Source organism: Mustela nigripes, chromosome 18 (assembly GCF_022355385.1).
Source record: "Mustela nigripes isolate SB6536 chromosome 18, MUSNIG.SB6536, whole genome shotgun sequence".
NCBI lineage: Eukaryota > Metazoa > Chordata > Mammalia > Carnivora > Mustelidae > Mustela > Mustela nigripes.
In genome coordinates, this window is record NC_081574.1 from 39,373,425 (window position 1) to 39,401,037 (window position 27,613).

Genomic DNA, 27,613 nt, shown 5'->3' on the forward strand with positions numbered 1-27,613 from the left:
CTATACTTTGAAGCGTTTTAATCAGGAACGGATTAAAACGCTTCAAAGTATAGGGATAGAGGGAACATTCCTGAACTTCATAAAATCTATCTATGAAAGACCCACAGCAAATATCATCCTCAATGGGAAAAAGCTTTCAGCCTTCCCGTTGAGATCAGGAACACGACAAGGATGCCCACTCTCACCACTCTTGTTCAGCATAGTATTAGAAGTCCTAGCAACAGCAATCAGACAACAAAGAGAAATAAAAGGTATCCAAATTGTCAATGAAGAAGTCAAACTCTCTCTTCGCAGATGACATGATTCTTTATGTGGAAAACCTAAAAGACTCCACCCCTAAACTACTGGAACTCATATGGCAATTCAGTAATGTGGCAGGATACAAAGTCAGTGAACAGAAATCAGTAGCTTTCTTATACACTAAAAATGAAAATACAGAAAGGGAAATTAGAGAATCGATTCCATTTATGATAGCACCAAGAACCATAAGATATCTGGGAATAAACCTAACCAAAGAGGTAAAGGATCTATACTCGAGGAACTTCAGAACACTCATGAAAGAAATTGAAGAAGACACAAAAAGATGGAAGACCATTCTATGTTCTTGGATCAGAAGAATAAACATTGTTAAATTGTCTATACTGCCTAGAGCAATCTATACTTTTAATGCCATTCCGATCAAAATACCACCGGTATTTTTCAAAGAGCTGGAGCAAATAATCCTAAAATTTGTATGGAATCAGAAGAGACCCAAAATTGCTAAGGAAATGTTGAAAAACAAAACAAAACTGTCGGCATCACGTTACCTGATTTGAAGCTTTACTACAAAGCTGTGATCACCAAGACAGCATGGTACTGGCATAAAAACAGACACATAGACCAGTGGAACAGAGTAGAGAGCCCAGATATGGACCCTCAACTCTATGGTCAAATAATCTTCGACAAAACAGGAAAAAATATACAGTGGAAAAAAGACAGTCTCTTCAATAAATGGTGCTGGGAAAGCTGGGCAACTATATGTAGAAGAATGAAACTCGACCATTCTCTTACACCATACACAAAGATAAACTAGAAATGGATAAAAGACCTCAACGTGAGACAGGAATCCGTCAGAATCCTAGAGGAGAACATAGGCAGTAACCTCTTCAATATCAGCCACAGCAATATATCTTTCAATATATCTTTCAATATATATCTTTCAAGATATATCTCCAAAGGCAAAGGAAACAAAAGCAAAAATGAACTTTTGGGACTTCATCAAGATCAAAAGCTTCTGCACAGCCAAGGAAACAGTCAAGAAAACAAAGAGGCAACCCACGGAATGAGAGAAGATATTTGCAAATGACAGTACAGACAAAAGATTGATATCCAGGATCTATAAAGAACTCCTCAAACTCAACACACACAAACCAGACAATCGTATAAAAAAATGGGCAGAAGGTATGAACAGACACTTCTCCAATGAAGACATACAAATGGCTATCAGACACATGAGAAAATGTTCATCATCACTAATTCAAATTAAAATGGCATTGAGATACCACCTCACACCAGTTAGAATGGCCAAAATTAGCAAGACAGCAAACAACATGTGTTGGAGAGGATGTGGAGAAAGGGGAACCCTCTTACATTGTTGGTGGGAATGCAAGTTGGTGCAGCCACTTTGGAGAACAGTGTGGAGATTCCTCAAGAAATTAAAAATAGAGCTTCCCTGTGACCCTGCAATTGCACTGCTGGGTATTTACCCCAAAGATACAGATGTAGTGAAAAGAAGGGCCATCTGTGCCCCAGTGTTTATAGTAGCAATGGTCATGGTCGCCAAACTGTGGAAAGAACCAAGATGTCCTTCAAATGACGAATGGATAAGGAAGATGTGGTCCATATACACTATGGAGTATTATGCGTCCTTCAGAAAGGATGAATACCCAACTTTTGTAGCAACATGGTTGGGACTGGAAGAGATTATGCTGAATGAAATAAGTCAAGAGGAAGAGTCAATTATTATAGGGTTTCATTTATTTGTAGAGCATAACAAATAACATGGAGGACATGGGGAGATGGAGAGGAGAAGGGAGTTGAGGGCAATTGGAAGGGGAGATGAACCATGAGAGACTATGGACTCTGAAAAACAACCTGAGGGTTTTGAAGGGACGGGGGGTGGGAGGTTGGGTGAACCTGGTGGTGGGTATTCAGGAGGGCATGTATTGCATGGAGCACTGCGTGTGATGCAAAAACAATGAATACAGTTATGCTGAAAAGAAATTAAAAAAAAAAAAAAAGAACTTATCAGAAAGGGGCACCTGAGTGGCTCAATGGGTTAAAGCCTCTGGCTTCAGCTCAAGTCGTGATCCCAGGGTCCTGGGTAGCTTCTCTGCTCAGCAGGGAACCTGCTTCCCTCTCTTGTCTCTGCCTGTCTCTCTGCCTGCTTGTGATCTCTGTCTATCAAATAAATTAAAAAAAAAAAATCTTAAAAAAAGAAAAACAAAAAACTTACCAGAAAAAAAGGAGTGGTCTTGTACTCAAGTTGTTAACTGTTTCTGTATTAAAGATGTTTTGATTATTTTGAATAACAAAGAACTTTTTGGAGAAAACACATTAGCTTGAAACAAGTATAGATAATGCTAGTTGGGATGTTTACAGAAATCACTAAAACAGATTTTATATTACTTTTATTTTTTTAATGTTTTTATTTATTTTATTTGACAGAAAGCGAGAGAGAGAGATCACAAGTAGGGCAGAGAGAGGGGGAAGCAGGCTCCCTGCCGAGCAGAGAGCCCGATGTGGGACTTGATCCCAGGACCCTGAGATCATGACCTGAGCCGAAGGCAGAGGCTTAACCCACTGAACCACCTAGGCGCCCCAACTAAAACAGATTTTAAAAAGGAGGAGAATACATACTTACCCAGGTTTAGTAATTATTCCTGGAGAAATGATCCTGGAGTTGTGTAAAAAGTCACCGTAATCTAGCTTTTTAAAAGATGACTTCCAAAGGACATACAGTAAGTGGTTACGTTGTGTGGATCACTTAAAGTGAATGGATACTATAGATTAGGATAGAATTTCCAGTTACAGTATCAGACAGATTTAAATATTGCTGTATCTCAATTTAAGGCAGAACTAAAGATGTAATACAACTCAAAATAAGAGTCCATGGTAGCAAAGATCCTAATGACAAGTTGCATGCAAAAAGCTTGAATAAAATAATTCTCTGAAATATTAATTAATAAAAGCCAGTTTATTTTTAATTGCTTTATGTGATATGTTGTTAAATATATACAAAATTAACATAAAGATAAAATACACACAAAATTAGCATGAATTCTGTACAGATTTATATGAATATGGACAGATTAACAGTAGAAGTGCTAATAGAGAAACAGATCTATTAATTTTTTTTTGAAGAGAGGTAGAGAGAGAGAGAGAGGAAGGGCAGAGGGAGAGGGAGAGAATCTTAAGCCCAACCTGGAGCCTGAAGTGGGGCTTTGATCTAATGAATCTGAGAACGTGATCTGAGCCAAAATTAAGAGTTGGATGCTTAACCAACCGAGCTACCCAGGCACCCAGGTCTATTAAAATTTTTAAGAGTTTATTTAAGCAAAAATTGACTTAAATCAGACAGCATCAAATATAGGAGATAGAACGGAGTTCCAACTTGAATAAAATGAAAAGACTTAATGGCAAAAGGGAATGGGAACAAGGAGGTTGTAGTAGGCAACAAAATGGGCTAGTTATTACAAAGTTCCCTTCCTATTCCTGGCTGGGGTCTGTCAGGCATATTACCTAACTAGTACCAATTAGGTGATTCATTCCTGATTGACTGGTTCAACATTACATTTCTGGGAGAGCCAAAACTGTAATTAAGTTATGTCTCAGTTTGGTAATGTGGAGCTTAGCAATAAGAGACTCCATTTGGCACCTTGTTGTCTTGTTTTTTTAATCTTTTATTTTTTATTTTGTGTTGTCTGTTTTTCAGCATAAGTTACATTTCACCTTAGAGTGATTTATTTTTTTTTAACAGTATTTTGGAGTATAAAGCTCTGGCATTATATCAATTTTGGTATTGCCCACCCCTCCTCTCTGCTTGGATTTATGTCATGCTACATCTTCCTAGATTCTATTTATCTCTATGTGACGCTTAAACTTTCAGATGTACCTTATAATAGAGACAAGAAACTAATACATAAAAACTAAATTTTTATAACTCTGAAATTGGCATTGAGTTTTTTGTTTTTTGTTTTTAAGATCTAAGAACCAGACTTAAAAAATAAACTAGAAACTGCCTCCTTATTTATTGGAATTTGCTCGGTGAAGAAAGTTATTTCAAATAAGGAATTATTGTTATCAGTTCTTCCACATGGGTTTAGGAATTAATAAAAGCTAACAATAAAATATCCTGGTGATAAGAATTGGCATCACAGTCTTGATTTGTGAAAAAGGTTTAATTTTAAAATCTTATACTAAATTGGATGAGTTTGCTTCCTGTCTGAAGATTTTGAGAAATAACATATTATCAAATAATAATTTATTACCTACAGCTTGTCATTTCTGAACTAAAGGGACAGTGCCAGTGACATGAAAATGGAGAAATACATTACTGATTTGAAATTTTGTTCTTCAGGAATGCATAGTTGTTCATTTCTTTTAAAACTTTGTTAGAAGATTTGGACCTGGCATTTATGTTTGTATACATTTATGTATCAGGTGTGGTAAGACACACAGACATGAAAATAACTGTCATGAAGAAAGAAATTTATATGCACAGATTTCTAGAAAAAGGAGGCACAGTAGGTGTGCAAGGGCACATGGGGAAAGAGGCAGAGAGAGTCAGGGAGAACACGGCCTGGCTTTTAACGAGATTTTTGCAGGAAGGAATTGGCAAATAGGTTAGGTCCCTGAGTATGTTTAGGATTGGATAGTTGTTTATTATTATTATTATTATTTTTGTTGTTGTTATTAATTTCATGGGTTCTGGTAGTTCCTAATTGTCCAGTACAAGCCCCTGATATGATTAAGGACAGGAGATTATTGGCTTAAGAGTGTGAGAGATTTATGTAGGAAATTGGGTGTGGCTGGTAGATTGGTTTGTATATCAAAACTACACTCCCATAGGAGTCCATTGCTGTCTCCAGGAAATAGCTAATGGGGTGCGGGAGGGGTAATGTGCCTCCTCAAGATGGAAGCTCCAAATGCCAGAGCATCAATACAGCAAATAAGAAGATATAGTTAATATAAAGTTTGTTAATGTTCAAAATAATTTATAATTTAAATTTCATATTTTATTAAAAACATTGGTTAGTTGGCAAGTATATTTTTACTTACAAAATATTCCTTAAATTTTAATAAAAAATAAATCTAGCTTTTTTAAATTCACTGTGTCAGTGATATTTCTAGAAAAATAATTATGTTTTAAAAAAGAGGTATAAACAGAATATTGGTTTGGATTTTTTAATGGTTCTCTCCTCTGAATGTTTTGGTACTATGTTTCCTTTCAGAATAATGGCAGTGTTATTAAATTACATTTCAGATACAAAACAAAATATTTTCAGGATGGCACTGCTGTTGGTTTAAATAAAGATGTAAACTGAGGCAAGCTGGAATTACCAGAAATTGAGTTTATTTAGGGACAGCGGAGCAATTGCAATTTGGGAAATGCATCCTGTAGCAAACAATAGGTGGGGCCATTGAGGGTTTGGCTCAGGCTTTATCCATGGCCAAGGAGTCCAGAGCGGGAGGGCCAGGCAGAGTTCAAGCAGGGAAGTTCATTGGCTTGTGAATGGAGAGAGAGTTGTGGCAGATGTTCAGTGGTCAGGAGATAAGTCTTGGTCTTCTGTAAATCAGGCATTTATAGGAATCAGTCTCTTAGTTATTAAGTTCTGTTTTTTTGTGGGTGCCTGTGTGAATTTCTCCATTTCATATCCCCTGATTCCAATTTAGATTGAAAAATCCTTTCATGTAATCTAGTTATGGACTCACGCTGTTTTTGAACATAGTTTTTAGAATGGTGCCAATGAGATACGAGAGAATATGTAACAAATTTATTTTTGAGCTTTATTTTTTGAAATAGAAGGTTTTAGATGATCAGTCTAAAATAGTATTATAGTTAAAGCCTAATGTGAAATGCTAGATATTTGAAATTGGGACATTTGTGAGTGGGAGACATTTTTCTTCATGGTCCGTGGTAGTTGGAGTTGTGTAGCCTTTGTAATAGCAGTAACTTTATCAACCATCCTCATTCTTGCATTTGAGTTTTTTTGTTTTTCTCCTTTAGCGTTAGCCTAATAGCATGTAAACTGGATATATGGATCCAGAGACTGGAAGAAAATAAGCTGGAGGAGGGACATTTCACATGCCCTCCAATCCTTTGTTCTGTTTGTAATAAGGCAACATAGCTACTAAGTATTGGGAAGTAGTATGGTTTGCTGTTTCTTTCCCATGGGTTCATCCATTGACTTTGACTTGGCACTGAAGAGGTTGCAGGCTCAGGATGTAACTAAAAAGCCATGATAAATAGCCCAGCCCTCCAGTTAGCCCTTGAAACTACCAGGAACCTTTGGCCTTTAACTGTGTTTCATAGGATCATGGAGAGTTGCATATAATAGAAAACGAATTAAGTTCTTGAAGTAAAGGTTTATTTCTCTCCAATGTGAAAGAAGATGGGGGTGGGAGATCTATGGTGGATTTCACCTCCCTAACTAATAGGATGCCTGTTGTTAGGGAAGGCTGCTTTGACTCTGGCCCCCTTCCATATTCCCCGCAGGGGAAGAAGTTGGGGAGGGCAAAATGGTAAATGCTCCTATTTTTTCCTATTTATTGTTGTTGATGTTGTTGTTATTATTTCCCTATTTTTTTTTTATTAGGCATGCCTTTCAAAAAAGCTCTTTTTTTGAAAGGCATGCCTGATAACCTCCCTCTTCCATTTCATAGGGAGTTGGTGATTCATTGATTTGATAATGTTTATATGAAACCAGCAGAGGTTGCCTTTGCTTTTCCAATCAACTCAGGAAAAATAGCAGCTCTTCTTGGAGAGGTTTTTGAAAAGTTGGCAGTTTTAGTAAAAAAAAAACCGTGATATTAATACTAAAAGTCATGATGATTATGAAAAACAATAATAATTAACCTTGAGCTTTTATTATACACTGGTTGTAACTCTGAGTGCTTTATATATTTATATGCATAGTTCATTAGTCCTCAGAATAACTCCATTGTTTTCCTCATTTTTTTTGGAGGAGGAAGTTGAGCCTCTCAGAGGTTAAATAATTTGCTTAAATTGACATAGTTGGAAAATAATGGAACCCAGATTACAAATCTGGATCGTGTATTTTAATCACATTTTAATATGGATTTATAATTAAAAAATCTGCAGCTGAGAAGTTAGGAAGCTAACGCTGGAAGATTTTAAGGCATTGTTTCCAGGTGAATTGAGTAGTCAGCACTAAATTACTGGGCATTATTTCCACTGTTTCTGTGTGCTCTGTCTTGGTGCACTCTCCAACCTTTATCCTCTTGTATTTGGGCCAGTCTTCTGGAGAGGTGGCTATTTTTGGCTTGCTGTGGTTCTAAATCTTGCAAATTATGTTCTTCCTTCAGAATTCTTTTACTTGGCAAGAAGTTCTCAGGAGGCGATGCAGTTTAGTGGTCAGGAGGGTGGACTTCGTAGCCTTAGTGCCTGTGTTTGAATCCTGCTCTTGCCAGTTTTCGCCACGTGATTTCAGACAAATTACATACTTGTTTGTGTTTCAGTAGTCGTATATGAGTAGCTATCCCAAGGGCTGCTGGTAGGAATAGAGGAGTTAATACAGTAAACCTGCCTACTGCAGTGCCTGGTACATAGTAAGCATTGTATACATATTTTCTATTCTGATTTTATTATTTAGCTGAAATGTACACTCCAAAGTAGACTTCGCACATTTTCTTGAACTTGTTAGCCTCTCAGTAAATGTAAATGGAATGAATGAAAATAACTGTCAATTGCTTTGTATTGTTGGCCTCTGCTTTTTATATTGATTGGAATATTAAGGTTATAGAAGATGAGTTCTTTTTAATATTTGTATTAACCTCCATTACCAAGACTAAGGACCAGTGTTACATTATGTTATTCATCTTGTGCTGTTTTTCACCTCACTTTTCTCATCTGTTAATGTAAAAAACTGTTAGTTTTTACATTTAGTATGTTTACGGAGATTGTGTTGAAAGGTACTGCATAGATCCAAGGTAGTAGTAGTGATGTAAAAGTTTATGCCATCATATTTAAAACTAGATGTGAATGTCTTTGAATTTTTTAGATCACATTTCCAAAGTAATATCAATTACCTATTAAATATTAATTTAATCACAGGAATGATAATGTAATCATCAGTAAAATGACTTGAGATGGCAGCGTCATTTAGCAATTCGGTAAGGACTGGCAAAGCAGGATTTGTATCTTCCTACAGCAGTTTTTCAACATTGTATTTGCTTTTGCCTTTTCTGTTTAAATAACATAAGAATTAAACCCTTTTAAAGGGAACCCATGCATTTCCTTTCACATATGTCATTCCCTTATCAGAGAAAATGCTGCATAATACTGAGATGACAGCCCCACCTCTGATGTCACTGAGGATGGTACAATCCTCTCGGAGCCTTTGCTGGGGTTTCTGCTGCCGCACTGGGAAAATGGTTACATTAAAGCTAACTCCCGTCATCTCAATTATCTCCTTGGAAGTAGTTTTCACAAATATAGAAAAGCCCTACGGTGGTTGTTTTCGGTAAGCTACCAAGGTAGAGAGAGACAGGCAGAAAGAGGGTGAGTGAGTGAGCGAGAGAACAGGCAGCTTAGCCTTTGTGAGAAAGGGACTGAGGCGGCAGCTCCTCTCAGCTGAGGTTTCCAGCGCTCAAAGTGCTTCCATTGACATCACCGTGTGCGGTGCAGGGCAAAAGGGGCTGCCAGGAAATTTGAAACTAATTTGCTTCCAGTTGACTAGAACAGCAGATTTTGAATTAGCTGGCTTTTTTTCTAGCTAACTTTTCTCAAGCATTAAGCAGATGAACTGGGCATTTTCTATGATCAATGGGTAACTGCTGGAGCTACAGTAATCTCTGTGAGTAACCTCTATTTGTAGGTCTGTGCAGGCAAATATATTTTTATATCTCTACCTCTTGTAAAATGCTGCTGTAAAATGATCCATCTGTATTATTGACTGCTTTTGCTTACTAGTCTTGTCTTTTGACTGTCCCAGTAGGAGACTCCTGGGGTGAGACCAGGTTGTGCTGAATCCTGACATAGGGCAGAGCATACTGCATTATTTAGGGATGCCTGTGTCAATATTTTTTTAATTCCCCAGTCATCAGATAAATGCCACCCACCCTCGGAATGCTTTTGCCCAGTACCTTACCTGGATTTAACCTGGAATGTTTTTTTTTTTTTTAGCATCTGACATTGGGTTTTCCAAAATTTTTATTTTTAAATAGAAAGCAATATTCTTACCTGTGATTATATTTCCTTTCATTGTTTTTTGTTGTTGTTGTTTGTGTTCACCCAGCTTTCCTGAGAATACAGTTCTCTCAGTCAATTTCTCTACTCTCTGTTTGTGATGTATTATATAGAAAGAAGGAGGAAAACGGGCTACCCCTGTAGTTTTAGAAAGACATAATATTGTGGCATTGGATGGGAATAGGGGAGGAGTTTCTCTTAAAGAGCTCAAACCCCTTTCCATATGCATGCCTAAGGTATGGCTCTGAGTAGCCTGGAAGAGAACCAAGGTTGGCCACAGCGTAGCACCAAAAATGTTCTGTGAACACTCTAGTTAGGCTGAAATTGTATGCCCTGGAGGTTTATAATCGGTATTTTAACTCCTCAGTTAATACACAGGGCTGTGTTTCTTATTTCTGTTGAAAGTGTCACTTTTAGAGTAATACAAGGTTTATTTTTCTCTCACCAGGTACTTGACTTTCTGTAAAATTTGCATTTCAGATATACTTGGAATTATTGCTCATGTTAGTTTGCATCTGAATCCTTAGCAAAACTATGGGTCTCTTTTTGAGCATGAAAATCACTGAATGCAAATATAAATCAGCTGAGGCTTGATTCCGTTCAGACTGGAGGCTGAACGAGGTTGTTTACCATTGCACCTAACATCTGTCTTGAAACACAGCAGTGTAGGAAAGTCCACAGCTGTACTCGATCTTCCCTGCTAGGAACTTCAGCTGCTTGGCATTCATGATTTAAAAAAAAGAAGACAGCAACTTGAATTTTGAAACATTGAAATATTTCAGAGAATATTTTATGTAAGGATTTATATTAATACTACCACATTCATAATAACTTTAGCAGAAGAGAGCCTGCTGTAAACCAAATTGTGTAATTATTTAAAAGTTTTAAACTTTTTTTGCTTTTCAGAATAAAATAACAAAAAGTAAGGGTCAGTTGTTCAAATTGGGTTTTTCAGAGAATAGAATGGTGGTTATGAGGTGCTGGGGGGTGGAGGAAATGGGAAGATGTTGATCAAAGGGTATAAACTTCCAGTTATAAGATGAGTGAGTTCTGGGAATCTAATATATAGCACAGTGACTGTAGTTATACAGTTATACACTTTGAAGCTGCTAAAGAGAGTAGATCTTGAATGTTTTCACTATAAAAAAAGAGATGGTAATTATGTCACATGATGGAGATGTTAGCTTAAACTATGGTGGTAATCATTTTGCAGTCTATAAGTATCAAATTAGCACATATGCCTTAAACTTTCACAATGTTGTATGTCAGTTGTAGCTCAATAAAGCTGGAAAAAAATTAAAAAAAAATTAAAAAATTAAATTAAATTAAATTAAATTAAAAAATTAAAAAATAAAACTGGATTTTTAAAAGTGTGAATTCCTAGACAGGAAGAAGTAGTGGAGAATGGATAGAATGGATGGAATCAGAGGAGCAGCTCTAATCAGAGTAAGGCTGAAAGGAGAAGCACGAGGTGTGGATGTGAAAAGAAACAAAAGTTACCAGAAGTGGATGACGGTGGAGGACCTTATTGTTTGACAAAAGGAAACCAGCTTTAAAAAGCAATGATTTTAAAGCTTAAATTCCACTATTACAGCGTAGTATTTCTTCTCCGTGGCAAGAACTGTGTTCTGCACACTTGCAGAGACTTTGGTTTAAAATTAATGGGCTGTTCCTTATCACACTCATTTTCCCTTCTGTATGCTGAATGCAGTGCCACTCCTCAGCTTGCAGAGCTTCCTCGGAAATTGACTGGGATGGTAAGCTAGGATCATTTCCCCAGGGATCAGAACTGAATGGGAAAAAATGGGTTCTGAGTCATTAGTATGTGAAATATCGCTTGTGGTAAGCACAGCTGTAACTATTAATCACTCGGGAAAAGAGTGTTCAATTAATGCAACAGTCTCTATTTGTATGCACATGCTAATAGCTTGTGTAGTAGTTTTCAGGCCTTTTCCTGGTTTTTGCAGCATATAAATAAATACCTGAAATATGTGTGTTTTTAGACTTATTAGTGACCAGACAGTAGCCAGCGTTCTCTGTGAATTTTATTAGGGTAAAGGGTGTGTACCAAAATACAGTGTGCTTAGATTACTCATTTAGTAAATTCTCATTACTCATACTCATTTTCTGTTATTTTTATCATACTAAATATATTTTCTATTGCTTAGGGAAAACAGACTAGATTTTTTTTTAAAGGCAACTTTTTCTGTTGCATTGCAAATCTGAACAATGTGTACATGCATCACTATTACTGGAGGGGTTTGTTGATTATTAGACCTAAAAACATTGATCACTGTTATTCACAGTTAAGGATTATAGTTACTTATAGGTGAAATGTATTTGAGATTTTTTTTTTTTAAGCTCTGTATGGCTTTTTGTATTTGCTTTGTAAACTGGACCTTTGTCTTCCAATTTTTTTTTTATTGGTTTATGAAATTTCAGGCTAAAGGGTACAGTGTGGTCACCCTCCTGTCTATGGGACTGAATTCCTGTTTGACAAGTCAGGGGACTTTAAGCTTATTTCTGTAAAATTTCCAGTGTTAAAATAAATTAGGAATATATAGTTCTTTTATCACACTAACTCATGATATAAGTCTTAAGGTGTTTGCTAACTGATATTCATTAAGGAACAGAGAGTACCAATGACATTAGTGCATTTTATTTTTATTTTTAAATTTAATTAGTTAATTAATTTTTGCATTTTGAAAAAATATTTTATTTATTTGAGAGAGAGAGAAAATAATCAGGGGGATGGGCAGAGGGAGAGGAAGAAGCAGATTTCCTGGGGCACCTGGGTGGCTCAGTGGGTTAAGCCGCTGCCTTCGGCTCAGGTCATGATCCCAGGGTCCTAGGATCGAGCCCCGAATCGGGCTCTCTGCTCAGCAGGGAGCCTGCTTCCCTGTCATCCTCTCTGCCTGCCTCTTTGCCTACTTGTGATCTCTCTCTATCAAATAAATAAATAAAATCTTAAAAAAAAATTAAGAAGCAGATTTCCTGCTGAGCAGGGAGCCCAGTGGGGGGCTCAACCCCAGGACCCCCCCCCCCCCCATCATGGCCTGAGCCAAAGGCAGATGCTTTACTGACTAAACCACCTAGGCGCCCCAACATTATTGCATTTATGAACAAAGTACATGGAAAGGAGAGAAAATAGATTTTTAGTAGCTAAGTTAGCTGCAATTTATAAAGGAATGAAAATCTGTTGATTTGTACTCATAAAAAATAGATTACAGACCCCCTAGTGTACTCTTGAAAGTACCTCATCAGAGTGAATTTGTCCATGCATTTTTATTTTACAAGTAATATATCCAATGACATATACATTAAAAGTCTTGGGAGGGACGCCTGGGTGGCTGACTTGGTTAAGCCTCTGCCTTCGGCTCAGGTCGTGAACTTGGGTTCCTGGGATCGAGTCCCACGTCAGTCTCTTTGCTTGGAGAGAGCCTGCTTCCCCCTCTCTCTCTGCTTGTGATTTCTCTCTGTGTGTGTCAAATAAATAAAATCTTAAAAAAAAAAAAGTCTTGGGAAAATAACCCTGTTTTAAAAAATTGAAAAATCTTACCCTTCCCTTAGCTCTTTTCCTTTAAGCTCTAATGTTATTTCTTTAAGGCTGTTTACAGATGTTTACAGTGCTCAAGTTTACATTTGTATTATTTTAGGATTTTATTTTATTTATTTATTTTGCATAAATAAAGTTGTCATTGACCATTCACTGTGAGAGAAATTTATTATGAGATGTAGAATTAAGAAGAGATTATATCACAGTAAAAGTGATTCTCTTCCTCTCTTAAGGCTTCCAGGATAATTGAAGAGCAAACCTAGACCAGAGTGAGCAAACCCTTCTCTTGTAGGAATGAGAGACTGTATGCGTCTTTAGTTGTTGTCTGTTTGATTAAACAGTTGGACCTTTCAGTTAGGAGGTAGGAACTCTTGGGATTATCTTTTAGAATAAAAAAGTGGCCATTTAAATATAGTCAGAACAACTAGATATTGTAGTAGATAATACTGTAGTTCTATGGAGAAGTACTTCTCATACTTTAATGTGTATACAAGTAGCCTGGGTTTCTTTTTAGAAATACAGATTCTGATTAGGATGGCACCAGATTCCGCATTTTTTACAAACTTCTGGGTGGTATTTGTGCTACTGTCCCAAGGCCACATTCTTGAGTAGGAAGATTCTAGGACAGTATTTGCAAGTAGAATTTTCTGTGATTACAGAAAAATGTTCTATATCTGTGTGGTGCAATATGGTAGCCCCTAACTACATATGGTATTGAGCAATGGATTTTCAATTTTATTTTATTCTAATTAATTTAAATTTAAGTAGCCATATGTGGCTGTACGTAACATATTGGACAGCATAGCATTTAGAGTAAGATAATCAGTTGAGAAATTTATTCTTAATGGTAATAGCCCCTGTAGGGTCATGTTGAAATCTGGAACTGTGGACAAGATTGTCTCTTAATTTTTACCATTGCCTGAGCTTTGTCTGCAATAGACAAGTGCATATAAATGGAATTATTGGACTGTAAGCTCCCTGATGGCAAGAGCCACATTGGCCTTGTTTGTTGCTTTGTTTTCCAGTGTTCAACACATACTTGGCTCACAGTAATAAATGTTGGCTGAGCAATTGGAAAAATTAGCTAACTGTAACATAGGAAGAACCCTTATGTTTCCAGTAGTCTACTCAAGCCTGTACTTGGGACTAGGGGACAGAAGGCTGATGGCAATGATATGTAGTATTTTGCTTGTGTTTTGTTTCTGTTTTCAAAGGTTCTATTAAAAGGTATCCGGATGGTTAAAGACACTCTTCATTTATTCTTTGATCCACAAATATATCCATTTTGCTAGGTACTGGGTTCTGGGGATATAATGATAAAGCAAAGTTCCAGACTTTTGCAGTTTATATTCTCATGGCAACAAAACAAAACAGTACAAAACAAAAACAAAAACCTCTTTCTAAAAATGACTAGGTCCAATTTCTAGGCAATATGTATGTGTAGAATTCATAATTATGGTTCTTCTGGGGCTCTAGGCATAGATATGACAGTCATATTCTCTTGGGAAACTGACATCCTGTTGCTCAGAATCCCTCATGATAAACCGTTTACTTGCTTCACATTTCAGCTTCCCATGTCCTTAGTCTGCAGTAGACTTGCCAAATAGTTCTTTCTTTTTTCCTTCAACCATTTTCTCTCAAGGAGTTTGCAACCCAGAATGGAAGAAAATCCATTTCATTTACTGGTCCTCAGACAGGATTATTCTTAGAAGACCACAATCTTTCTGAAGCCCATCTTATGGAGCAGGCTCATTTCCTCAGGATTTGAAGAACAACAGGTTTTTAAAATTGAGATGTAATTGACACATAACATTATATTGGTTTCAAGTGCATAATGATTTGATATCTGTGTATGTTGCAGAATATTTGCAACATAGAAAATCATAGATTTGCAGCATGGAAAATCTAGTTAACATCCATCACCATATATAGTTAAAAATTTTTTTTCTTGTGATGAAGGCTTTTTAGATCTACTCTCTTAGCAACTTGGAAATAGTATGATACAATATCATTAATTATAGTCACTCTGTAGCACATTACATCTCCATGACTTACTTATTTTGTAACTGGAAATTTTGTGCCTTTTGATCCCTTTCACCCATTTCACCTAAACCCCACCTGCCGCCTCTGGTAACCATCAGTCTGTCCTCTGTGAACTTGGATGTTGTTGCTGTTTTTGGATTTCCACATGTAAATGAGATCATACAGTATTTCTCTGTCTGACTTATTTCACTTAGCATAATGCTCTAGGGTCTATCCATGTTCTTGCAGATGGCAGGATTTCCTTCTTTTTTATGACTGGATAGTATTTCAGTATTTCAGTGTGTGTGTCTGTGCATGCATGCTTGATTTTCTTTATTCTTTCATCCGTTGGTGTGTACTTGGGCTGTTTGCCTATCTTAGCTATTATAAATAAAGCTGCACTGAATGTGGGGGTGCTTGTCTTTTCGAATTAGTGTGTTTTCATTTTCTTTGATTAAATACAGAAGTGGAATTGCTGGATCATATGATAGTACTACTTCTAATTTTTTGAGGTTCTGCCATACTGTTTTCCATAGTGGCTGCACCAATTTGCATTTCTACCAACAGTGCCAAGGGTTCCCTTTCTAACATATCCTCTCTAACATTTGTTATTCTTGTGTTTTTGATGCTGGCCATTTTAAGAGGTATGAGGTTTTATCTCACTGTTGTTTGATTTGCGTTTCCCTGATGACTAATGACGTTAGACATCTTTTCAGGTACCTGTATGTATATCTGTATATCTTTGGGAAAAAAAGATGTCTTTTCAGAACTTCTCCCCATTTTTAAGTTGGATTTTTTCCTGCTGTTATGTGAGTTCTTTATATGCTTTGGATATTAACTATTACCAGATATATGATTTTCAGGTATTTTTCTCCCAATGAGTAGGGTGCCTTTTCATTTTATTGATGGTTTCCTTTGCCAAACAAGAAGGTTTTTAGTTTTATGTAAAAGGTTTTTTTTTTTTTATTTCATTTTGTTTTATTTCAGTCCTGTTCCTGTTTCCCAGAAGTGGATGGCTGTTTAATATACAACCCAAAGCACTCTTGAAATTGATTTGTTAGCATTCAAAAGTATCCCATTTCTTTTTCAATATATTAAGTTAAAAAAAATTATTAGGTTTAGTTCATCACAGGCAAAGCACCTTTACTAAACAACAGGAAACAATTTGTTAGGGAGCTGAGCAAATACACAAAGTGGCAGATTCCTATTAGAAAAAGATGAATCCTAAAGGAATATAAATAGATATCCCCCCAATGTATATATATATTTCACATGAGTGTGAACAGCTCTTCTCTCCTCCCTCCCCTCCCTCCTACACACTTGACACTACATTTTGATTCCTTTAAGGGGAAGAATAAATGCAGAAAAGCTATGAACTTTTATTAATTCAGATTCTACTAGTGTGTGGTTTATATTTAGGTAAGTGCTAAAGTTCTTTTTTTATACTTCACAAATCCCTTTGTCACAGATATGAAACCAAATTTGGGCAATACTAATTCAGTAAAACTTTCTGGAAGAGAAAAAGCTATTTCAGTATTCGCTTGGATTCTTACATTAGATAGAGACTGACAAAGGTGAAGGAAAAGCTTTAACAAGTGAGGTGTAAGAGCCCACAGCAGTTGGCATAGGCTGAACAGCAGCTTTGTGGAAGCATGTTGAAGTTAGAGGGAGGTGGGCAGAGGGCATGAGGTGATACTGGGTGTGGATACTGGCTGGAATGGGAGCTGCAGGAGCTCCTGCATCTTTGTTCTGTCCCTTCCACCCTTGCCCAGGCTCAAGCATGCATCACCTCACCTGTGCTATTGCCAGTAGCCTGGGCTGTTACTCCCGAGTCTGTTTATGTTCGTTCTTCGTCCTCTGTATATCCCTTCAAATGCTACTGGAATAAACTCTTCTAACATGCTAAACAGACTTTTCATGCTTTGGCAATACTCACTTTTGAATCCCCTATGTTTAGTATACTGCAGGTAATTAATAAAAGTTTATTGAATTTGAAGGAATTTTGGAAATGATAGACATTTAAATGGGAAGTATCTATGGTCCTGTTTCAAAAGGGGACAGAAAAAAAATCTTGAAGTAAAAGAAGAATTTGGTCTTAAAAAAAAAAAGAAAAATCACCCTAATAAGTAGTCCTGATTTTTAAAAACAAGGAATAAGTCAGAAATTCTAAATAAAAAGGTCAGGATTAATATCTTATGAAGTTTTGTTTATTGTTAAATACAATTAAGTGGTGACCTGAAATGCAAGCAGCAGAAATAACTGCTCTTACATTCTAACAAAGAAATGCCTTATAGGAAAGGAGGGATTTGATACTGTGCTGAGTCCTGTGATGAGTACACCAACCAAGAGCCATCTGATGTTCAAGGCTGTTTGTGCTCAGAAGCTACAACTGGAAGATTTTTTATTCTCTATTGTGTCTGGTAATATTGCTGGTATTAGAAATAGAGATCTAACAACTCAGAGACCTCTTAGTTTTTCCCAGGAATTTACTCCTGAGAAACAAAAGACTAGGAATCTAGTCCCAACTTGTAACTCTTGCATAACACATGGTTGAACATCGTCCTGTTTACCTTGGTCAGGTCAGTTTGTCTCTCAGAACATTGATTTATCTTGGTCTGCACTTGTTATTAGTAAAGTAAACCTAGAACAGGAGAATGGACTGGAATATTAAAGCAAGCTATTTGTCGTGCAGGATTTTGATTTTGTTCTTATCCCTTTTGTCTCACTTTCTTGACCAGTTCCCAAGTTGTTATATCAAGATATCACAAGTTGTTGCCCACAACTGAGGCATTTTCCATCCTCCTTTATGTGATACATTTTAATGAAAAGTAGTAAAAATAGGGCGGAGAGATTATTTAATTCCTTTGAGGCCTCTTTTCTTGATTTTTTTAAGTGATCACTCCTCTTTGGGCTGGTGTTCCATTGTTTATTTTAGTGGTGGTTTTATAGGTGGCAGTTTAAAATGTTAGAGTGAAGTGGACTCCTGAATGATAAAGAGTAACTTTTCTTCCTTTTGTTGAATGGATTTCCCTGTAATCTGTTAAATATATGTATGGCTTCAATGGTCACCTTGGGCAGTTTTGTTAAAGCACTTCAGACAGGTTAGAAATGTCCATTAACTGATGAATGGACAAAGAAACTATGGTATATCCATACAGTGAAATATTGTTTGGCAGTAAAAAGGAATGAAGTTCTGATACATGCCACAGTGTGGATAAACCTTGAAAACACTGTGTTCAGTGAAAAAAGCCAGATACCAAATGCCACATTTTATATGATTCCATTTTTATGACATGTCTGGAATACACAAATCTATAGAGACAGAAAGAATGTAGATTGGTTGGTTACCTGGAACTGAGGAGCGACAGCTGATGAATATGGTTTTTGTTTGTTTGTTTGTTTTTTTGTTTTTTGGAGTGGGTGGTGAAATGTTTTGAAATTAGAGAGTGGTAATGGTATAATTTAGTGAGCATATTACAAACCACTGAATCTTCAAAGAGGAAAAGATACCAATATGCCACCCTAGTAAGAAGGATCTTACTGTTTTTAACTGTCTTTGTTTCAAAATCAGGATTTGAAGAAATGCTCCCTCTTCAATTTCAGCAAGCCACATTCTCTTAGTCCTGTCTTATGAAGGTATTTTAAGTATAGCCATCATAGAGAAGTGCATTTGGATTCCATCTTCACCTTACTCAAATTTAATTTAAAAATATATATATTTTAAATTCTTTAGAAAATGGAATATTAGACAGTATACACTCTCAGATGTATTACTATTCATCATATTTTGCATACTGTGGGATACTATATGTTAATTCATGTTTCCAAGTTAACTTCTTTTTGTTTATGCCTTGGAATCAAGTCTTTTATGTCGTTTTAGTACATATATTCAGATGTTTATCTAATATTTCACTAAGTAGAAAGGTTGTAGTTCACAGGGCTTTAAAAATAATAACACAGCAACACCTGTCCTCTTTCATAAAGTTGTCAAAGTGGTATACTACATTTCTAGTGTACATGAGGTTTTTCTTGATATAAAGTAACCAAAACCAAGTTCAGAAGGAAATTGGATTATCAGAGCTGATATAACTGTACCCGTTACCCATAAACTTCCAATTTAAAATTTTCCTCATCAGAACATTTATGTTGTTCTCACTGACTGCCATTTTAATAACTAAATGTTGTAAATTTGGTTTGTTGCAGTAAATATATACTATTTACTATTTTTACTTCTTCACGTATTGGGGTTCTGCATCACACACCATTTAAGTTATGCAGCTGGGATCCTGGAAATTTGTCTTAACACATTAAGTATCCTATTCCATTTTGACTTTACTCTCATTGTCCAAGGATGTTCTGAAAGCCTTTTTCCCCATAGACATCCAGTAGTGAAGGGGAGGCTTCCAAGCTGAAAAAGTATTTACTGACTCTAAATAGATCGTATCTGTCTCAGAGATTGCACTACACAAATGCTGTTGGCTAGATCATAAGGTATTTGTTTTTATGCCCAATATAAATATTTGAGTTACTACTTCATGAGTGGTGTATGGAAAGTGATATGTATTTTATTTTATTCTCTTACTGCATATGCAGCAACTGAGTTGCATGTGTGAGACTTTATCAAAAGCAGGGTGAGGGGCGCCTGGGTGGCTCAGTGGGTTAAGCCTCTGCTTAGGCAGAGGTCATGATCCCAGGGTTCCTGGATTGAGCCCCACATCAGGCTCTTTGCTCTGCAGGGAGCATGCTTCCTTCTCTCTCTCTGCCTGCCTCTCTGCCTACTTGTGAGTTCTGTCTGTCAAATATATAAATATAAAATCTTTAAAAAAAAAAAAGCAGGGTGAAACATGGCATGTGTCATTAGATGCCTCCTTCTGTACTGAAACCTTTATCCTCATGTTAGCTGAGTGGAGGGGACCACTGGTAAAGTTATGAGAAGAATGTGTGGCAGGGTGGCTGAGGGGCAGGAGACAGTGAAAGTATCAAATAAGGATTATTGAGTACCTAATCTGTGTGGATATTTATTAATATACATTGGAACCTATTGTTCAAAACAATTTATATCTCCATTCTCTTCTCTTCATAGGTGATCATGGAGGAAGCACTTTACTCCCACCAAATGTCACAAATGAATTTCCAGAATATGGGACCATGGAGGAAAGTGGAGAAGGCCTAAGAACTTCTCTTGGGTTTGATACAGAGTCTCTGCCAGGCGGCCCACAAGGGCAGCAGGGGGTCCAGATTTTTGATGACCATCACTCTGGGCCTGACAGTGTTGCAGAAGGACCAAAAGATGTCAGAGAGTCCCTCTCTCAAAGCCACCTCAAGGAACAAAGTTTACAACCCATTGATTCTTTGATATCAACTCTGAAAGCCACAGAAGCCAGAATAGCTTCAGGAACATTACAGGCTACAAAGGTACTGGACAAAGATGCTACTTCTAGTTTTTCAGTTCAGCAGGTTGACAAGGAACAGGACACTGCCCCTCATAAAACAAAGAGACAGAGAGCCAACAAATCGTTTCCTTCTGGCCATGAAAAAGGACCAGATATACCTCTTTCGGCTGAAGTTACGACTGAGGAGAATTCTTACTTGAGCATCCAGAAGAATCTGACTGTGCTATTAACTGGAGAAACTCAGGCAGAGCTTTCCAAGGTAACTGATGATGGTAGAAAAGGGGCTCTTCGTGTGCAGGAACCAGCTTGTCCAGTATCCTCCCTGGGAAGCCCAGCAGTGACCCATACCTCAGCGGGCAGTGTTCGTTTTTTGAGGGAAAGGAGGTCTGATCAAGGTAGCTCCACAGGACGCCCTGGCCGGGTCAAACATGTGGAATTTCAAGGGGTGGAAATATTGTGGACAGGAGGGGAGAAAAGAGAGACACAGCAGCCTGTGGATTTTGAGATTCCATTGGAAAGGACGACCTCTCCAGAAAGCAGAGAGTTTTCGAGAGTGCCAAGCCATCTCATCTCATCTGCTGGTTTGTATAATTCCGTTGGTTTAACTGAGAGTGTTTGGGATGAAACCTGGAACGCTTCCTCAGAAAATCCAGGCACTGGCTCAGGGACATTTTCCCCTCTGCCTCTTGTTGACAGTGGAGAGGATGAAGTCTTCCTCAAGGACAACAAAGAACATCTTGAGAAGAAACCTGAACTGGAGAGAGACAAGGAAAGGTGAGCTCCCATAGTCTTCCTACTGTCTGTGATGCCTGGTACACATCAGAGGAAACTGTTAGCCTGTGCTTGGCCAAGAGAACTCAACACAGTATCCTGGGGCCTTGTTTTCATAGAGTGGAAGAGATGTTACCATAGGCTAGATTCCTTCCAAGTCCTAAGATATTAAAGTGATCTTTTTATAAAGCTGTCCATTAGGCATAGATTAGGGAGGCAGAATTCTGGAGAAACTGTGAACTTGTCCATTTCTGACATTTTTTATATTTGATATGTTTCAAGTTTTCCAGCATCAGCACAGCTACATAACAGTACCCACAGTTATCTTTAATAATATGAAAGGATCTGGACTCTTGACATATCCTGTAGTCATTGTATCTTACCTTAGGCACTTCTTCCGGATGCAACACCAGTGCCTGCACACGAGCTGCAGACATGTGTGAACACAGAGGTGTTGGGTGTGGGCTGCCTCAACTTTCTAAGTTTAGAAAGGAAGTCGGAGGTCAGAAGTAGACTGAATTTATAATTCAGTTCTTCCATGGCATTCACATGAGAATCCCTTCTTACAAGTAGCACATGTTTTGATTTGGGGCCTGATAAGCTTATACATATTGTATTTCCTGCTCTTTCCATTTTTGACATCCATTTCTGACATCTCCAGCTTAGAGCCTGGATAAATGGAAGACAGGACCTATCTTTCATTACTTCTCTTGATTGCAGTCTTGACCATATAGTGTACCTTTTGGCGGAGTCATTTGTTGTATACTCTAATTTACAGTTAGTACCATCTTTTCTTCCGTTGGTCCTCAGAACACCACATTTTACAGCCTATGTGGGAGAACATGTATGTCAAGGCTGAAGGGTTTTTGTGTTTGTTTGGTGTAAGGAAATGCCTTTTTCTGTGCAGTTAATTAACAAATTCACCTAGAGTGATGCTCCTTTAGGATGGTAATCAGGACTTCTCCTTTCTACTCCTTCCTTCCCAACCTCTCAACACATAAACATCTCTAGACGTCTCTCAAAAGCAGCCTTGGTGTGTGGCACGGCTCAGTAATTATACCCACTGGAATATGCACTTTTGCATATTATTAATTCTTACTTCCTTTCCTCTTTCTCTCTTCTTCCACAAGTAGTATTTGATTGTCTATGATATTCTTGACCCTCCTAGATACTGGGCATAAAAGAACATTCAAAATAGGTAATGGCCTGTGGTCACTGCCTTCATAGAGTTTTCTGCTGAAGATAAACACTGACCATATAATATATTAATAATTATAGGATCTTAAATAGTGATAGGTTCTGTGAAGGAGAGGAAGAGAGACATACTAGAAAAAAGTAATTTAAATTCAGGTGATGGCCCTGAGAAGGCCTTTCTGTGGAAATGATAAGTAGGCTGAGACTTGAAAAATTAATATGAGTTAACCAGGCAGAGTACGGGGAGGAAGAATGTTCCAGGGAGTGAGGGAACAGCATGTGCAAAGGAACAACATGCAAGGAGGGCTGCTGAATTGTCTGACTACGTGTGCTTCCTAGAGTTGTGTGAAACAAAGGCTTTATGTCAAGTCCGACAGTAGTGTGGCTGGAGTGCAAGGAGGCTGGGGCAGGGGTGGGAAATGAGTGTGGAGGGCTAAGGAGGAGCTTCCTCATAGGAACTTCCCGTTTTATTTCCTAAGCAGCAAGACGCTATTTAGAGATATAAACCCAGAGTACTATTTGGTACATAGTAGACCTTTGTAATTTAAAAACAACAGAGACAACTGTATTATTGATTGAGTCCTCATAATATCTTAGGAATATAGATACTTAGGAGGTAGTTTTCTTTCAGTTGTTACTGTATATATTCCTATTTATAGCAATCTGAGACTCAGGGGTTAAGGGAAGATTTTTAAAGTGACATAGCTGGTAATTGGCACCTCCAGCCTTCAGCTCCAGGTTCTTCTAACTCTTGACCTCTTGCTCTTACCGAGTTTTAAAATTTTTTAGTTATCCCAATGTTCATTTTTAATATTTGAACAAAATGCTGCGTATTGATTAGTTGGTGCTCCATCCACCCATGTATATTAAATTGTAAGTTGTTTATAGGTTTTCACTGTTTTGTTTAGCCTTGAAATTAACATGTTTGCTGGCTTTAAAAAAAACTTTAAAGGTCTTTCACTGGCTAATTTTGGGCCTTGAAATCTCTCTGCAGTGCTGCCTCATTGTCAGCAGGGGGCGGCCTTTGGATTCTAATGTAGTCATCCTCTTGAGGGCGAGTCCTCTTGTTTAAATCAGAAAGTATTAATAGACTCATGAAAGTTTAGTGTATTTTTACTCCATTAAGTTTACACTATATTTATCTGTGTCCATTAAAATTGAGGATGACAGTAGCTGTTAATAATTTAAATTTGTGGAGATTAGTTGGTTAAAATGAGAATTTAATATTTTATTCAAATATTCAATAGACCAGATACAGTCCCATCCTAGGAAACTAGTTTGAAACTATGTAAATTATTTAGAGGGTAGAGTAGCACATGTATGCCAAGAGGTTTGTCAACCTGAATATGATTCTGTGATACCTTCCTTTCCGAATATATTAAAATATAAGCCCAAAGAATATAATTGTTGGCTTTACAGAATCTTATCTTTTTTATATGGGTGACGGGAAAAAAATAAAAAGAATATTAACCTAATTTTGAAATTCTTCATTCTTATTTCCTGTCCAGGACTCATGAGCAAGAGGAGCACTTAAGGGGAGGAGATGATGATATCCTTGGGCCTGGGTATACAGAAGACTCCACTGATGTGTACAGCTCCCAGTTTGAAACCATTTTGGACAACACTTCCTTATACTACAGTGCGGAGTCCTTAGAGACGTTATATTCAGAACCTGATAGCTATTTTAGCTTTGAAATGCCCCTCACACCAATGATACAGCAGCGCATTAAAGAAGGCAGTCAGTTCCTGGAGAGGACGTCAGTGGCAGGACAACAGGATATCCTGAGCGTCTCAGCAGATGGTGGAATAGTGATGGGCTATTCTAGTGGGATCACCAATGGGCTGACTGACACCAGTGACTCCATCTACATGAAAGGCATGCCAGAGATTGCTTTCTGGGGAAGGTACTAGCTCTATTCTTATTAATTTCATGCGTTAGTTTTTGTATCATTTTCTGTTTGGGAGATCTGAACTTGGAATAGATCTAAGTAGCATTAGGCCAGTTTCTGTGGATGGAAGAGAATGATGGGAGTAGAAAGAAATTTGGGTTTTAGAGGTAGGCAGAGTACACCTTAGCAGTTTTGCCAAATTGGCAAGCTGTGGTTATTTGGTGATATTTCCTGGATTACCATATGTAAATTGGTATGTAAAATAAAAAATATATGTGGGTGAGGAGTAGGTGTTAGCTCCCGTGGTGCAGCTTTGGTAGCAGTGGTATGGTGCTGTGAAAAGAACACTGGAAGGTGTCGACTTTTGTTTTGGCATTGATACTGGTTGATGACTTGAAGCGGGTTGCTTGAATAGGCCAGGAATTCCTTTATTTAAATTGAGGGTGCTGGGTTAGATGGTGACCAAAGTCTCTCCCAGGCCTTTCTTCTGTGAGGTCCTGCTCTGTTAGGCATTTTTCCTGTTCCTGAGATGGTGCAGGAAGGATCTGATTATGTGAATGCTTGATAGAGCTGATACTTGGTCAAGGCTATGAATATTTCCTCTCTCTACTTTAGGGTTTAAGTCTACCTGGGAAATAAGATGACACATTACATTGTTTATATGTGCCATACATGTCATTTAGTCATTCCCTGTCTGTTTATGGATTATCCATCATTTCATTGCTTCTTGCTTATCATTCTCAGGTCATTTACCTGTCCTTTAGCATCTTTATCAATGGGCAGGGAATACTAAACTTCAAATGATCTTATGAATTTAGTTTTGATATAATTTTCCTGAATTAAAGTGTGTTGGTGTGTGTGTTTTGGGAGAGGTGGAGGGGAGGTTAAATGGGGATAAACTATTTTAAAGCTGTATAAAGAAGTGTCAGTGCTTTTTTTAAGTCAGTATTCATGTTACAGGTTTCCAGTAAACTTGTGAGCAGTCCATCTTATGTTGAGCATTTTCTAGATTTCATTAGATGAACACATCCAAGACTGGCACGTTAGAGCACTGAAGTTATGCATTTCCATATGAAATGGACCACGGATGTTGATTGTCTTCTTGGGTCCATGGTGAGATAATTAACACTAGTCTCAAAAGCAGAAGACCTTGGTCTGAAATACTTGGGCAAGCCACTTAGCTTTCTCTGATACCCACTTGATTTACTGGCAAAATAGGGTTAATGATTTCCAGTATGCTCTGTGGCTGTATTAAAGAGTTAATCTAGATTAAGCAACTAGCACAGTGCCTGGTACAAAGTAGGAGCTTGAATAAAGGTGTTGTGAATCAGAATTGATTTGGCTGCTAAGTCCTCATTTAGACTTCCTGTGTCTCTGAGAGAGGTGGCATCCCTGAGACGGAGGGTGTCTCTGGAGGGGATCTTTGAGGGAAACATGTTCCTGAGGAGGGCAGTCCTCCCCTCAGAGAGGGGACGTTTTTGCTTCACTCATTTGTCCTTTTGTTTCACCGTCATCTCTGATAACTAAGTTGGATAAAGTGCAATAGTATAGGCATGCAGATAATTTTATTAAAATTTCAGTCTAACTTTCTGGGGTGAGTTGAAGTTATTTATATTTCAGACCCCCAAAATATGTTGGGGAAGCTGAGCGATTTTGTGGCTGAGAGGCTTTCTTGGTAGAAGCTACAGGGAGGGTAAGTAAATAAAAGGAAGAAAAGAACATCAGTGAGTCAGATCAGGAAGGAATTAGGTGAGACCTTTACAAATGTATGGTCCGCTTACTTGGAATAGGAAGTAGTCATTATTGGGGCCAGCATGGCTGCCAGTCATTTTTGGTAAGGCAGAGTTAGATAATTAAGAAAGAGTATTAGGGTTACAGTATTTTAGCATCTTGCGTTTAGACAGCAGTATACTTCAGGCCATCTCAAGTCCAAGCTTCATTAAATGCATTGTAAAACCATGAGATCTTGGCCAGTAGTAAGACAAACCAAGAAACAGACTCTTAACAATAGAGAACAATCTGATGGTTACCCAGGGGAGATGGGTCAGGGGATGGGTGAGATGGGGAATAAGGAATGCAACAGCATTTTCATAGCAACTCCCTTTCCACCCCCAAACACTGTGTGAATACCAGCTATATGAATTCAAGAAGGATCACCCTTTTGTCTTTTGCATACAATTTATTTAACAATATGATTAATGAAAGAAATGAGTTGGTACTTTACCATTCTATATAGTGATTGAATCTTCTTGGGTTTTCTTATATATAGTAATTATAATGCTTGCATGCATGATTTACACTAGAATTGCTTTTCCTCATTTCAGGTTTCATACAGAAGAAAAGAATACCTTTTCTCTGTTAACATTAGCATGATCTAAGAGAGTGATTAACCCTGTTTTTTGTCTAAAACCAGTTTTCTTTTTTTTCTAAAGATTTTATTTATTTATTTGACAGACAGGGATCACAAGTAGGCAGAGAGGCAGGGAGAGAGAGAGGGGGAAGCAGGCTCCCTGCTGAACAGAGAGCCCCATGTGGGGCTTTATCCCAGGACCCTGAGATAATGACCTGAGCCGAAGGCAGAGGCTTAACCCACAGAGCCACCCAGGCGCCCCAAGTCTAAAACCAGTTTTATCAGAGAAAGCAGCAATTTCTACATCTGCAAGACAAGGGTTTGGCTTAAGCCAGTATGTATAGATAGATGTATGTGTGTGCGTGTGTGCATGCAGGAGCCAATTCCTGTCTTCCAGGGGTAATACTTAGAGAAAGTGCGCAGAGTTCACTATAGACAGAATCTTCTTACCATGTCAGAAAGTTATTGGGATACAAGCTTGCATTGTTTCAAGAATCAGTTTCAAATACTATTTTTCTTCTCACTTTTAAACATAAATGTTTAAAGTCTTGAAAATAGAAATAAAAAATATGAATATAATGAACTTGTTTTTCCCACGAGTCACCAACGACAACAAAACAGAATCCAAAACACCCCTCCCCGCAAAACAAAAACAAAGAGAGAGAGAGAGAGAACAGATACTTAAATCAACTGTCTTTTTTAACAAAAAATATACATTATTTGTATTATATGAGTGAGCTGGGGATTAAGGAACACCCTTATGATGAGCACCCGGGATTGTATGGAAGTGTTCAGCACCTGAAACTAGTATTACACTGTGTGTTAACTAACTAGAATTTAAGTTAAAACTTTAAAAAAAAAATAAGATGGAATTCTAGTACTGAATGAGAAGCATCTTAGAGATGTGCCGACCAAACTTCTCTCTCAGCTCTGGCACTCTTCCTCATGATTCCTAACTAGTGATCATTC

The 27,613-nt window shown here is 37.6% G+C and overlaps 1 protein-coding gene across 4 annotated transcripts in view; it reads left to right on the top strand.

The window, feature by feature from the left end:
* PSD3 (pleckstrin and Sec7 domain containing 3) overlaps nucleotides 1–27,613 on the top strand; it is a 736,339-nt gene that overhangs the window by 290,051 nt on the left and 418,675 nt on the right. For 2 of the 4 annotated variants that reach the window (XM_059384334.1, XM_059384336.1), the window contains 2 exons: nucleotides 20,131–21,214; nucleotides 23,914–24,309. In XM_059384334.1, coding sequence (XP_059240317.1) covers nucleotides 20,131–21,214; nucleotides 23,914–24,309 — 1,480 coding nt within the window. Of the gene's footprint in view, nucleotides 1–8,630; nucleotides 8,745–8,772; nucleotides 9,078–20,130; nucleotides 21,215–23,913; nucleotides 24,310–27,613 lie in introns of those variants that run through there. The other 2 variants (XM_059384338.1, XM_059384337.1) reach the window with 2 other exon arrangements.